Genomic DNA, 13,952 nt, shown 5'->3' with positions numbered 1-13,952 from the left:
AAAAAAATGCTAAAACGTTTTTTTTGTATTAGTTATTAAAAAAAATGTTTTAATATTTTTTCATATAATATTATTAAAAAAATGCTGAAAATGTTTTTTTTTATCATTACTATTAATAAGAAAAAATATTTCAGCATTTTTTTATGTAAAATTATATAAAAAAATGCTATAATGCTTTTTCTTAACATTAATTATTATATAATTTATTTTTTTAATAAAAAAATATCAGGTTTGATGTTTTTATTAACTAAAAATGTCAGATTTAACATTTTTTATTAAAAAAAGTTTATTTTTTTTGTTTAAAACTAAAAAATATCAGATCAACATTTTTTTATTTTTTTTATTTAAAACTAAAAAATGTCAGATTTGACATTTTTCATTAAAAAAATGATTGCATAGAATATAATAAAGAAATAAGTATAATTTTATGGATATTTAGAATAACTTTAACTTAACCTTTAAGAATGGGTTTGCTTTGGTTAAGCTGTTGAAAATAAATGTGGCACAGTAATTTTTATGGCAAAAAAAAAAAAATTCTTATAAACTTCAAATATTAAAAAATAGGTTAATAAAAATTAATAATTATATTACTTCATAGTTCATACCTTTATACTACCTGTCAAATTTACTTAAAAAAGAGGGAAAGAAAAGAGGAAGAAAGAAGTGTATAGTTTGTTTTGACCCGTTTTTTTATATTAAAACATTTAATGTTCGCAACGTTTTTTATTAATAACTAGTGTTCACCCGTTAACGGTTAATAATGTATTAAAATGGCATAATTCCGGCCAGAATTAAAAGATCTGCAAAGAATTTCCTTTTTTGGAAATTTTGAGCAACACAATTTTTTTAATTTATCTGAAAAGTAACAGAAGATAAAATCTCCTTTTTTGGAAATTAGCGTAACTGCCAATTTCCTTTTATGGAATTACGTGTAACCCAAAATTCAGTTTTTCGCCAGAAATAAAAATTCCCTTTTTTGGCCTTGTGTAACATTTGCGACGAATAGGAGTAGGGTTACACAATTCAAATGACTTATTTATATGGTTAATCTAAACATAACGCCCACGTGATTGCAGTGTTTTTTAATAGATAGAATAGAAGATAGATAGATAGATAGATAGATAATATAAAAAAATGTTGCGGAACGCTTTTTTATATTAACAATGTTTTTATCAATAATACAGTACAAATGTATTAAATGTATTGATTGTTCTTGACCCGTCACGCGGTATTGACTTGACTTGCATAATATATTTTACCGATACTTTTGCATCAACATTTTGAAAAACAGCAATTTAGTAATTTTGGAAGTTTTTTTTTTTCTAAAAATATTTTGTAAATAAGTCGATTCAGACGCCAGGAATTATAAACATAATTTGACCAGCATTTGAAGAGATTCTTTATGTAAAATTAAAATAATTTTGCTCTTATTGACCGCTTAATATTAAACTCTTCTAATTTGGTAATTTTTAATATAGATATTTTAGACACGTAAATCCATAATGTTTATTTATGTTTCACAAATTATGTTAACCTACATTCAGATTTAGAACAACCTACCTTAGGATAAGGATGCTCAAAAATTTAGTCGCGTCTTTTATTTCAATTATATTCCAAATTTCAGTGTTTTATTTAGAAACATAACATTCGCGTCTTTTATTTTCAATTATACTATAATTCCAAATTTCAGTGTTTTATTTAGAAACATAACATGTTTGTCTTCAAGAGAGGTTTGTTTAATAATTTTCTTACTAGACAGGCAATAATTTACAACTTTTTTTAACAAAAAAAACTCCTCTTTAATTAATAGATGGTCGTAAAGAACGCGTTGCTTTTGATAAAGTGATTAGTTGACTTTACTTTTAAAGTGTTTTATTTTTTTAAGAGTTTTTAACTTAAAGAATTGCTTTCGCTATTTCCAATTTAGATTACTGCGCGTATTAACAAATTATGTTATGGCCTTGATTTAAACTTTGTTGATCCAGTAGCTGTCACTCAAAAGGTTTGTAAGTCAATAAAAGCTAATTTTTATTGACATTCTTATATCAAAATTTGATAATTGTCACGTTTATGTATTTCAAGGTCATTTCAGGAGTTTATCAAGGTGTTAGCACTGTTGAATTAGATAATTTGGCTGCAGAAACGGCCGCGTATATGACGACTAAACATCCGGACTATGCCGTCCTTGCTGCTCGTATTGCTGTTTCTAATCTTCATAAAGAAACTAAAAAAGTTTTTTCCAATGTTGTTGAAGATCTTTATAATTATATAAATCCGAAAACAGGGAAACGCGCGTCAATGATTTCTGAAAAAACTTATAATATTGTGATGAACAATTCGGAAAAACTTAATTCTACGATCATTTATGATAGAGATTATAAATATAATTATTTTGGATTTAAAACTCTTGAAAGATCTTATCTTTTACGAATAGGTGGAAAAGTTGCCGAGCGTCCCCAACATATGCTTATGCGCGTAGCGGTTGGGATTCACGGAGATGATATCGAAGCTGCTATTGAAACTTACAATCTGATGTCAGAAAAGTTCTTTACTCACGCATCTCCGACTTTGTTTAATGCTGGCACACCTAGACCTCAACTTTCGAGTTGTTTTCTTTTAACTATGAAAGATGATTCAATAGAGGGAATCTATGATACTTTGAAAACATGCGCAATGATTTCTAAGACTGCAGGTGGTATTGGTGTGAACATTCATAACATTCGTGCGACAGGATCTTATATTGCTGGAACAAATGGTTATTCAAATGGAATTATTCCTATGTTACGCGTTTATAATAATACTGCTAGATATGTTGATCAAGGAGGAAACAAACGTCCGGGCGCGTTTGCTATTTATTTAGAAACGTGGCATCCTGACATTTTTGATTTTATGGATTTAAAAAAAAATACTGGAAAAGAAGAAGTTCGTGCACGGGATTTATTTTATGCACTTTGGGTTTCGGATCTTTTTATGAAAAGGGTTGAATCAAATGATAATTGGAGTTTATTTGATCCGGCTGAAGCTCCTGGTTTAATGGATGTTTGGGGTGATGAATTTGAAGTTAGTATGATCGTAATAAACATGCAATTTAATAAAGTAAATATATAATTATACCTTGATATTTTATTTAGAAATTATATGAATCATATGAGCGTCAAGGACTTGCGCGAAAGGTCGTTAAAGCTCAGAAAGTCTGGACAGCAATTCTTGAATCCCAGATCGAAACGGGTACACCATATATGCTCTACAAAGATTCTTGTAATCGTAAATCTAATCAACAAAATCTTGGTACAATCAAATGTAGTAATTTGTGTACAGAGATTGTTGAATATTCGAGCCCGGATGAAGTTGCTGTATGTAACTTGGCTAGTATAGCATTGCCCATGTTTGTTGAAAATAAAACTTCGTATGATTTCAAGCGTTTACACGAGGTATAGTTATTATTATTTAAAATATTTGCGTATTATTACTATTATTAAAAAAAGTGATCTTAATCGTATTTAGGTTACAAAGGTAATAACTCGCAATCTTAATAAAATAATCGATATAAATTATTATCCCGTTGAAGAAGCCCGCAGATCCAATTTCCGTCATCGCCCAATTGGTATCGGTGTTCAAGGTGCCATATTTTCGTAATACATAATCTTACAGTTTTTTTTTTGTTCTAACAAGGATTTTTTTTAAAAAAAAGGATTGGCAGATACTTTCCTTGCTATGCGTATTCAATTTGATTCTTTACGCGCAAAGGAACTGAATAAGCAAATATTTGAGACAATGTATCATGGTGCATTAGAAGCATCATGTGAACTATCACAAAAATTCGGCCCGTATGAGTCGTATCAAGGATCACCGGTTTCCAAAGGCATTTTACAATACGATATGTGGAATGTTGAGCCTACTGATTTATGGGATTGGAATTTGTTGAAACAAAAAATATCAGAACATGGTGTACGAAATTCATTATTGCTCGCACCAATGCCTACTGCATCTACTTCCCAAATATTGGGCTTTAATGAATGTTTTGAACCTTATACGAGCAACATTTACCAACGACGTGTTCTCGCTGGCGAATTTCAAATTGTTAACCCTTGGTTATTGAAAGATTTGGTAGATTTGGGTCTGTGGAACGATCAAATGAAAAATAAGATAATTGCAGACAATGGAAGCGTTCAGAAAGGTAAATTATAAAATTGTATAAGATTGTAATTTTATTTATCTATACTTTCATATTTATAATTGCATAATTATACTAGTTAACGGAATTCCTGACGAACTCAAAGCATTATATAAAACTACATGGGAAATATCGCAAAAAGTTATTATTGATATGGCGGCCGATCGTGGTGCTTTTATTGATCAATCTCAAAGTCTTAATATTCATATTGCGGAACCGACTAAAGCAAAGTTAACTAGTATGCATTTGTAAGTATTCTCATTTTATATGATCATTCACTCGTATATAAAATTAAATTTTTTTATTCGTTAAGTTATGGATGGAAGAATGGGCTGAAAACAGGCATGTATTATCTAAGAACAAAGCCCGCTGCGGATGCCATCAAAGTAAGTGATTAATTATTAAAGTGAATCTTTTATTGGTGCTTATAAGTTACTAATTTTATTGACATTTTTGATTAAGTTTACTGTTGACCAATTGTCCTTAAAAGAAATTGAAACAACTGAACCTTCTGATAATTCTCGAAATAAAAATTCGACTTCCGACGCTGCTATTGCATGTTCAATCGAGAATAAAGAAAATTGTCTTATGTGTAGTGGTTAAAAAAAAAAAGGAAAGATTGGAAAGATTTAAATCTTTGTAATAAAAGTTATCATCAAGATTAATTTTATATAAATATATTATAATCTATATTAACCGCGATATTTTGCTGACTATTTATTCATTCGATGAAAAGTTTATCCAAATTTCGACTTGAGATCTAATAGTCCAAGTGCATATTCCACATACTTATCCAAGTGATAATTATCAATATAATGTTTCAAATCATCATTCTCTTTTAAGTAATCTTCTATTAAACTTTTTATTTGTTCTTCACTTAAAAGAGGAAACCATTTATGGAATTGTTCTATCGTGCTTGAGAAAAACGCTTCAGCAGGTGGATAAAACCACTGATTTAATGGAATGCCTAACAAATATAAAATTGGATAATTAATTAAAAATACTTAACAACAGTATGAAAAGTAGACATACCAGTAACTGAGCGATTCACAATTTCTAATGCGACATAAACAAAAGTACTTTTAATGTGCTTGTTCAATTCTTCATCAGATATATTACTGGTATCTAATAAAATCTCCCAGCTTGCGGTAATTTAAATATGTTAAAAGAATAGAAATAAGATGAAATTAAATGATAAAAATTGTTCATACTTGTCATTAAGATAAATCCTTCGCCATATAGTTTGCAATATTGTACGACGATGATCTTCAGATATCTGCAATTAAAAAAGTGAAATAAAATAGGTTCATAAAAAGTCAAATTGCGAAATAAGATCAATGTTAACGTGAAATAAGTTTTATTGACCTTATTATCGTTTAGAGTAAACTGAAGCGCGAAAGGAAAAGCATTCTCCATTTTTTTATCTGCAAGTGTCATAACTTCAACCAATTCACTTGTTGGAATTATTTCGCCATCTAAAATTTTAATTACTTGCTTTTCGTAAATCTGAAACAATAAATTGTTCTGATAAATAATTGAAGTTTATATGTAATTAATGGAAAAAAATGTATCAGTAACCTGTGACAAAGCTGGTTTATGATGCTTCCAGCTACCCGCAGTTCCTTCCATAATCGCGTTTACTTGTTTAGGTTTTGTATCATGATATTGTCTTTGTGAAGTAAGAAAACTAACAAATTCCTCTTGCAGGTCAGAATAAGCTTTTAAGAGCTCAAATCCATTATCGATTTCTAACAAAAATATAAAATGTATTAGTACATAATTATATTAATATTAACATTTATGGGATAAACACATTACCATCCAAATTCCTTTGTACATCTTCATTTTTCAAGTCAATTTCATCACCAAGTTCAGCCAAAAAAGATAGTTTGCTCATACTTAGAAAGGTCTAAAAAAGCAAAGTAAAAAAGTAAAAAAGGAAAAGAAAAATATATATATATAATTACGTCATTTAATCGAATAACTTTGTCATTTATAAAGCTTTTTACCTTATTTCGATTTACACGAGATTGGTTTCTTGCTAAATGACGCAACTTAATAGAAGCCTCACCATACCGATTTAAATATATATCATGCATCCACGAAATACCGTTCAAATTACGCTCATTCAAGAACTTTTGAAGACTGTCTTTATATTCATATGCATGGGACTGACTTAATAAATCAGCGTATAATTCTATCATTATAATTTTATAAAGTTAACCAAAATTTCGATAAATATTGATAAATGATTTTACCAACCTTTTTCGACATACCACTCATATAATGGATATTCAAAATTTTCTTGATATTTATTCACATATTTTTTTATGTAATAATCTATATTTTGACCATGAGACATGATTAAATCCACTAATATTTTATATTCTTCATAAGTTTCGCTAAGGACAAAAGCATCGTCACTTTTTCCGACTCGAACTAAATAATGATAAAGTTATTTCATATATATATTAATCAAATGAAACATATGAATACCTACCAAGCTTTTTTAAAATAGTTGTCCATTCATTACGATATATTTGTGCATCTTCCCTTGTCATTGAATCATCACTTTTAAAAGTATTAAGAAATGGGATTATCAGGATCATTTTGTTAGCTTCGCACCTAAATTAACTTACCAATTTAAACGTTCAGAGGTAGCTCCAAGCAAAATATCAGCTAATTTAACTAATTGGTCTTTTAAAGAGTCAATTTTTTCACCGTCATTTTGAATATCCGAATCTTGAATAATATCGCTAGTCTTTTCGAATTGCTGATAAAGTACTTTCAGAAGTTCAGGATGAACTATCCCATATAAGTCAAAGAATTATTAGAGTATAATATTAATAAGCCTTGAACAATGAATAAAGAAATTTACTAACACGTCCAAGATTCTTTTAAACAATTCGAAGTGATAACATATAAATCCTTATTAGTTCTTCTAAAATTAAATGCCGCTTCGAATGAAAGCTAATAAATAAATAAAACCATAAATAAATCTTTATCTAAGCAAAATAAACTAAAACGAAGTTATTAAATTTGATACCAAGATAATATTATTGGCTTCGGGAATTAACAAATTGCTATCCTCTTGTTCACTTATGACTTGTTCAATATAAGTGAAGATGAACCCAATTTCTCGTACCTAATAATTAATAAGATAATCATTTAAGTATAGCATTGCTTACTGATACGATTTTCTTTAAATTTCATCCTATTCATTATATATAAATATATATATATTCGTTGAATGTTATAATAATACTTGCATGAAATCGAAAGAAAAATCTGACAATATCTTCATTAGGCTTTATCTGAATTTCACGTTCTTTTAAATAATCTCGAATTGCACTAACAAGTAATTTGCGTTGAGATTCTTCGGTTTGGCCTCTTCTAATATAGACAGTCCAAAAAAAAAGAACTTAACGATTTCGAAATCAAAAATTTGCATTTTGATATATTTTTACATACAAAGATAAGGAGGAATTATAATATTCCCATAACTTTAGTGCACACGCCATTTTTTCTGCGTTCCAAAATAAATGTTGACGAGTGGAAGGGTATAACTATTATCGTGAAAATTATGCCAAAAGATATATTTTTAGAAAAGAATTTGAACATAAAATTTTGTTATGGTCACAACAAATACATACCTTATCAAGCATGTTACTAAATTTGATTATTTGAATAAGTAAAGACATTTTATTGCATCTTTCATTAAGCTGTGATTTAAGCTCAATGAAATCAAACAAGTATTGCGAACCTTAAATATGATGAATTAGTTGAGGAATTAATACTAGCATATTCATATAATTAAGTAAAATGATGCTAATCTTACGTGAATTCATTATCTCATCGCTAATTTCGATAGCTGCAGAATTGATGTCACCATCATGTTCACAGGAGATATAATTTGTTACTGGGACCTAATTAACAAATTAACGCATGACTTGTCAGAAATAATGATTGAAACATAGATTATGAAAGTAAATGTACAGAATCATTGCCTGCCTTTTCACTTGTATTAAATACTGCTTGTTCCAACATCCTTTTTAATTCACGGTCTCTCATTTCCTAACGATCATATATTATAAATATAAATAAAATTATAAGATTGAAATAATGACCAATAAACAATCCATTACCTGTGAATTGTCAAGGTTCATTTGATCGCTATAAATAAAAAAAAAATAAAATTTTAAAAAATAAAATTATATATTTGATATTATTTAGATCATTTAATTTCTTACTGAGTATGATCTCTTTCATCCATTATTTCCATCAAATTTAATTTGCAAGTCATAATACCAGTTTTGGCTGTTAATATATTTATTCGACTAACACGATCAATATTTCTATCATGCCATGACTTAGATCCTTCGCCACAAAATCCAATAATTCGATCTCTGGTCTGATCTTGCAAACTTACTATATTGCTGTAGTTGGAACCTTTATATGATGTGTAAAAAGACCTATTGAGTGTTTTTGTGAGCTATTAAAGAGTTTAAGCTTATTTCATTAAAATCAATTCACCTTCTAATATTGTTGTAATTATAATCGCTTGTGAGAAAACCACGAAAACAGCCGGACCTCCATTAGGCATGACTAAATTTGCTTGTGGTCCAAGTGAAAGATTCTAAAATCCAGTATAGTTCCAGCATTAAATAATATTCGAATGGCTAATTCTATGTGAAAATTAGCTATATATTAAATGAATAACTTACGCTTTGATTTTTGAGCCTATGAATGTTGTCCACCTTATAAATTACAGCATCTGAAAATTGTACCTCTTCAGTGCTTAATATTACCAATGCGTGAGATAAGTTTTTATTTTCTACTATCTCATTTTGATTCGATCCAAAAAAATAAGATACAAGAATGACCAATTCACCATTCCTATTTAAAGATCACCATTAGAAAGATTAGAAAGACGAATATTTTTAAAAAGAACTCATAATTTATACCTTGTAAATTCTATGTCCAGTAATTTTAAATCTACCTGATCAGTTTTTTTTATTCTACTATCACTTAAATAAATTTCTTGGATTATATTGTTGTATATATCTTGTCCTTGCACATACTTTAAAAAAAGTATAATTATATAAGAAATGAGTTAATTGAAAAACTAATGTGTAATAATAATTTAACCTTATTAACCGAACGAGCTTGTCCAAAAGCCCATTTCTCTAGTGATTTTTCCATCAATACAAAGACTTCACTATAGTCACAAAAAAAAAAGAGAATTAGAAATTCAAAACGCGTTAGTTTAAAATATTTTTGTTTAACAAACCTAAGTAAATTATTCTCCAGCCTGTTTCCTAATGTTGTAGTTATAATTTCTCCTGTATCATATTTACTGCTTAACCAAAGGTATGAACTAAAGTTCTCCATAATTCCCACAGAACGTGAAAGTGAAGAAGAACTCATTCCCGTTTTGGAAATATTAATACGATATAACACAGATCGTGCTGAACCGAAAATTATAATACAACTATCTTGTGATGACTGGTGGGTCTATTTAATTAAAAGAAATACTATAAAATATTATTATTCCTATATTTCTTAAGATAATAAACAAATTTGTACCTCATAGCAAGCCAAATGTGTTCCATAATCTCCTTCCTGAAGATATACTTTCAAGCTCGAATAATGATCTTCAAAAACACTTTCTCGTGTTATATCCTCCCAATAGCGAAATTCACCTCTACGAGAACAAGCAAGTAGACCGGGTTTTTGATGTTGATTAGATGGTATAATACATACTAATGGTAATTTAGGATGATTATTTGAATCATCTAATATATCGTCATCATCACATATGGGCATTTTAAACTTGTAAATAGATGTTTCTCGTTCGAAAAGTTGCTAAATAATAAAAAATAAATAAATTTTAATTTTAATCATAAATAATCCTAACTCAAAAACTAACCTTAAAATTATCGACACCGCCGTAATCCCATACAAAACAATGGGTCTGAGTTACTACTGCAGCATGTTCAGTTTGCCAATTAAGTACGCCAATGTACGCCTCTAATAAAAAGCACTCAAGTAATGAATCAAACAAAGTTTCCGAACAAATTCTAAAGCCCAACAGTTGCTTTAAAATGACGCGACAAATTGTTGACAAAAACAAACCCACCAGTATCACGAGTCAATTCCTCTACTTCTTTAGGTAAAGGGAATGTGAATTCTACTACATGTTTTTGAAACTCCAAGTTTAAAAGTGGTGTTTGCGATGTTACAGCTCTATTATCTGTAGAGGAAAATGAGTTGGATAGTGACATTTAAACGCGTGGAATGTTCAAGAGAAAGTACATGAAAAAAATTATTTTCGAAAACATTATTATTGAATTTAGTCACGTGACTATTTAGTATGTCGTTAATGTTACACCGTTGATCATTTTGCAGATTTTACTAGATTCATGGATTTTATTAAACTTTGGTATTAAAAAATGGTAAAAAATAAAATGGAGATAAAGAGATGGCATTGAATATTGGATTAGACTTTTCGATGGATTGATTCAATATTTCAAAATTTATACATTAAATTTCCCACAGGTCTGAAAAATTGCATAACAGTAATTCACTTTTTTTAATAATTACTCATAATAACATAATAAATACTCATTAATTATCATATTAATCATTTCTTAAAAGTCTATTTCATTATTAATCATGATGAATTCAGAAAGGTTTTTACAAGTATATATTATAAATCCTTAACTTTCCTTTCTCTAAAAAATACTTTATCTGAAATTCTTTTTATTGCTTTACAGAATTATTTACAAATTAATAAATTGTTTACTCTTAGAAAAGACTTCTTTTGATAATGCTTTTGTGGTTCGTAAGCAAACAAAAACTTTAAAAATTTTCACTTTTTTTATCCGGTTTATTTTTCTTAAATTTTATTTTTTAAAATTTTGAAAGTTTTTTAAATGTTACATTTTTATTGTTTAGTATAAACTTCTAGCACTATAGTTATCTGAAAAATTCACTATATCAAAAGTTCGCTATATCAAAGTTTGACTGTATTGATAATGTAAATAATTGAATAAATATTATTAACAATTTTTATATGAATAATGTTTATATATAACCAATTTTTGTATGAATGCTGTATAAATGATGTTTATTGTATAACTGATTTTTGTATGAATGCTGTTAATTATAAATTATTTATTTAATATGATATTTTCTGTTAATAGAATTAATTGCTAAATATTCTACTGCATTTTACCAGTCTGAAATTTTATATTTTACTGGAATAAACTGACCTAAAATATGATGTACTGGAATAATGCAGTCACAACTTTCATGATAAAATTTGGATCTTTATAGTTCAACGGTACAAGTTTCGTGTTTATCGTCACTACTAAAATAATATCAAACATCGCTAGAAGCTACATATTAATACTATCATATTGAACATAAGTTAGGAAATATTTAGCAGATTGATTTTGCAAATTAATTGTATGTTTAAAAAAATATTGTATCTGGTCAGGATAACAATTGACTTCACCATTTAATGTCACAAATTTGGCCAGAATAAACAAACTATTTACATGTTGAAATGATATCGAAGAGCCAAATATTTCAGAACCAATTCGACATTTTTCGAATTTGTTCATTTTGACATTAATAATTATTAAACCTTCTGGCTCTTCTTCAAACAGCTTTTGAAAATTGTACATTTCGTAAGTTACATTTGCAATATTCTACCATCCTCCAAGCATATCATCTGATAATGCAATATTTTCAGTAGATGGTTTTAACATTTTGTCTGGAAATGGTTTTTATCCAGTAATCGGTGATTATCAGATATCTTGCAAATATAATAAATATCTTATCATTTTATCTAAAGAAAATTCGTTAGTTTCTGAAAGTAAACCAACTACAGTTTATTGTATTATCAAGTAAATCAAAACCTTTGTCTCAATCTCAAAGCTTATTAAATTAGCTATTTGATTATTATTCATTAATCGCTGCATAATTTCAGGTTCAATTTTTTGATGACTGTTTAGAAAAGAACCTAAAATAACAAATATTATAATCGGCCTTTTTTAAATTGTGAATTATAAAATATTAAATTTGAACTTACCTAACATACCATTCATACGCTTAAATGAAAAACACCAGAAAGCATAAAGGGAACTAAAGTTATATATACATTCATATAAGTGAAGAGAAAGATGTAGGTTTGGCGTTATCATATCTTAACTATAATGGTTTTTTATTAATTTTATGACTTCAATTAGTCTTTGGTAAGCTTTATTCATAAAAGCAGTTTCCACAATTCAATTTACTAATATTGAGCATATTCTTACATAATGTGTAAAAATCTTCCTATCTACAACCAAAAGATGATCATAAAGTGCTACAGTAGCGTAAATATTAAAAAATAATCACCATTAGTCTGCGGTAAAATTAGCAAAACCTTTACCAGAATAGATTTTGCCTGGAATTCAATCTAAATCAAAGGGTATTTGAAATTCAATCATCTTTTTCTGAATTATTTTTAAAGTTTCTTGTAATAATATGTCTGTCTCTATTCAAAGTTATTTAACTATTTATTTTGCAATGCTTAAGAATAGACAATGCATTAGATCTACAATCATGAACATAATTGGATCAAAGTATGGTAAACAAAGTAAGATTATCTGACTTTAGTCTATTTCACAAATCAATTTCGTAAAGTATTTGAATTACAACGTCTCCATCTTAAAGCGTTTTGACAATATTTATTCGAATTCTGAGTAATGAACCAGTCATCCATATTCTCCATATGACCATACCTGCAAAATTATTTTTTCTGTTTTCATAATTTGCGTGTTTCATAATATATACTGATGACAAGAGGCAAGTGCCAAAACATGACTGCAAATTTTTCTTGTGACAGGTATGTCACTGGTATGTCATATGACTTAACCTTTGTTCTTTATTTTTTCCCGAATAAACATGAGAAATATGTGAAAAAAGATCTATATGCAACACAGGACCTACCCCATAAGTAAATAATGCCGACAAAAGCTAATCATACCGGGCAAAACTGAAACCTTTCGTCACATGACGAAACCGAAATATATTTCGTCACTATACTTAATTTCTGAAATTCTGAAATGTTTCGTCATCTGACGAAATTATCACATGACGAAACTAAATATAGATAGATCCGCATAGATAATCAAAGTTCAAAATAAAAATTTCTCTAGTACTCCGAGTCTCCGAATATACAATATAATGTAATGAATATATTATGTAATAATGTGCTTCTATAATCTATATTATAGATATTTCGTGATGAGTACGTCATACGTGTTGTATTGCTTCTCAACAAACTGACAAACAGACAAAGAAAGTCATTGAAGATTTAAAGTTAACATGTCTAATGAGAAAAAAAGAAATCTAGGTGGTCGACCCCAAAGTGAAGTATGGAAGCATTTTGAGAAAACACCTCTTAAGTCTGCCGGTCATTTTTCAGCAAAATGTACTTATTGTACAAAATACTGGCCTCGTGGTACTCCAAATGAGCTAGAAGCACATTTGGCAAATGATTGTAAAGATGTTTCAGAGTATATTCGTTCTTTTTACTTGGGTGTAGTCTCTGCACGAAATTTTGGAAATGAGAATGCTTCTCTGTCAAATAGTAATAAAAAAAGAAAGACCCAAAACTTGGATCAGCGTGAAATAACTGAATGGTGTGAACCGACCACCTTACCCTCTTCAAAAATAGCCTCTATCACTCGCGCCCTTTTGCGCGCATTTGTGTGTTGTGGCATTC

General features: G+C 28.6%; 2 protein-coding genes across 2 annotated transcripts; one reads left to right on the top strand and one right to left on the bottom strand.

The window, feature by feature from the left end:
- Positions 1-1,625: 1,625 nt before the first annotated feature.
- Positions 1,626-4,877, top strand: OCT59_004138 (Ribonucleoside-diphosphate reductase large subunit). Its single transcript, XM_025326848.2, has 10 exons — positions 1,626-1,730; positions 1,811-1,842; positions 1,928-2,002; positions 2,083-3,060; positions 3,132-3,431; positions 3,505-3,619; positions 3,692-4,177; positions 4,254-4,422; positions 4,488-4,560; positions 4,637-4,877. The coding sequence occupies exons 1-10, from the start codon at positions 1,712-1,714 to the stop codon at positions 4,775-4,777; spliced, it is 2,388 nt and encodes a 795-aa protein (XP_025174112.1). The 5' UTR covers positions 1,626-1,711; the 3' UTR covers positions 4,778-4,877.
- OCT59_004137 (uncharacterized protein) lies at positions 4,858-10,482 on the bottom strand. Its single transcript, XM_066148093.1, has 27 exons — positions 10,314-10,482; positions 10,104-10,204; positions 9,761-10,039; positions 9,465-9,688; positions 9,323-9,392; positions 9,139-9,254; positions 8,899-9,070; positions 8,708-8,810; positions 8,425-8,623; positions 8,320-8,347; positions 8,186-8,248; positions 8,013-8,100; positions 7,828-7,937; positions 7,646-7,740; positions 7,444-7,567; positions 7,221-7,319; positions 7,057-7,144; positions 6,814-6,979; positions 6,675-6,745; positions 6,437-6,613; positions 6,184-6,371; positions 5,993-6,083; positions 5,753-5,922; positions 5,540-5,680; positions 5,386-5,450; positions 5,207-5,316; positions 4,858-5,141 (listed from the first exon to the last, which is right to left on the bottom strand). The coding sequence occupies exons 1-27, from the start codon at positions 10,456-10,458 to the stop codon at positions 4,912-4,914; spliced, it is 3,513 nt and encodes a 1,170-aa protein (XP_065996728.1). The 5' UTR covers positions 10,459-10,482; the 3' UTR covers positions 4,858-4,911.
- Between the last annotated feature and the right edge of the window lie 3,470 nt (positions 10,483-13,952).

Source organism: Rhizophagus irregularis, chromosome 12, assembly GCF_026210795.1.
Source record: "Rhizophagus irregularis chromosome 12, complete sequence".
In the NCBI taxonomy this organism is placed as follows: Eukaryota; Fungi; Glomeromycota; class Glomeromycetes; order Glomerales; family Glomeraceae; genus Rhizophagus; species Rhizophagus irregularis.
Note: the sequence above shows the minus strand (reverse complement) of the source record. Positions and strands in the feature narration are given on the sequence as shown.